At 35.9% G+C, this 962-nt stretch overlaps 1 protein-coding gene across 1 annotated transcript in view; it reads right to left on the bottom strand.

Moving 5' to 3' along the window:
* Positions 1 to 206: 206 nt before the first annotated feature.
* LOC110033771 (abnormal spindle-like microcephaly-associated protein homolog) overlaps positions 207 to 962 on the bottom strand; it is a gene marked incomplete at its 3' end in the record, with an annotated part of 31260 nt that continues 30504 nt past the window's right edge. The window contains exon 19 of the mRNA XM_020737862.1: positions 207 to 364. Within this exon, the coding sequence (XP_020593521.1) occupies positions 207 to 364 (158 nt within the window). The remainder of the gene's footprint in view (positions 365 to 962) is intronic.

Below are 962 nucleotides of genomic sequence, written 5' to 3'. Positions count from 1 at the left end.
CCTAAAATAAAATAAAAAAAAATATTAAAACCATTCATCAAGTAAACTCACATCATAATGATGGTAGTTAACCATAATTCATTGTGATGAATAATAAAGCATAAATATCATTTTTTAAGAGCGAGCTAAAGATGCGAAGGTACCTCAACATTTCTTGAAAGATTATCTCGATGGAATGAGGGGTGTGTATGAGAAGTAGGGAATTTATAGCGAACAATATTTCTGAGAGTGGAGAGAACATGCTTTAAAACCTCTTGATCTGGAATACCCCGGTTTAGCAACTGAATTTGCCTTAGTAAAATGTCAATAGCGCCAGCATCCACTAGTGTTTCACAGCACTTTTGAGAGAGTTCGGTTGCAATGTCTGCAAAAAAAGGGGAGAAAAAGGTGAATAAAGGTGGAGAAGATCATAAATAGGAAAAGTTGCATTTTGACAGGACGATGAAGTGGTTGTTTGGGAGCATTTACATACATACCACCCAATTCCTATGTATTTAAATGTCTAACACCTAAACTCTAATTTTTATATTTATAACACCGAAATATTTAAAAAGTATATATAAGTGGTAAGTATATAAATCTTATTTATTTTTATTGAATGTCAAATAAGTTGATGTATTTAAAGAGTAAGAAGAGGTTTGGTAGCGTGAGGTTGCCGCGGTAGGCTAGTGTGGTGCCTCTAGAAATTCATATTATAAAATAATGAAAATATGTAAAATAATATTTCGGTTATATTAAAAATAGCTTGCTTTGGTTTTTAAATTTAAAATGGAAACCAATATTTGGCAGAGGCCCAAATATCGATTTCCCGTGCGCTTTTTGGCCCCACGATGAGAGCCCGCGCCATGTGCCTAAAATTCCAGAGCCCCCGCCTCACTGTGGGATCGAGCCTTTGACCTGAGAGGACTTACAGTGACCCCGCCACGAACAGGCAAAGGCATGTGGCACGAATATATATATAT

The sequence above is a fragment of the Phalaenopsis equestris genome, unplaced genomic scaffold, assembly GCF_001263595.1.
Source record: "Phalaenopsis equestris unplaced genomic scaffold, ASM126359v1 Scaffold001282, whole genome shotgun sequence".
Lineage (NCBI taxonomy): Eukaryota > Viridiplantae > Streptophyta > Magnoliopsida > Asparagales > Orchidaceae > Phalaenopsis > Phalaenopsis equestris.
Note: the sequence above shows the minus strand (reverse complement) of the source record. Positions and strands in the feature narration are given on the sequence as shown.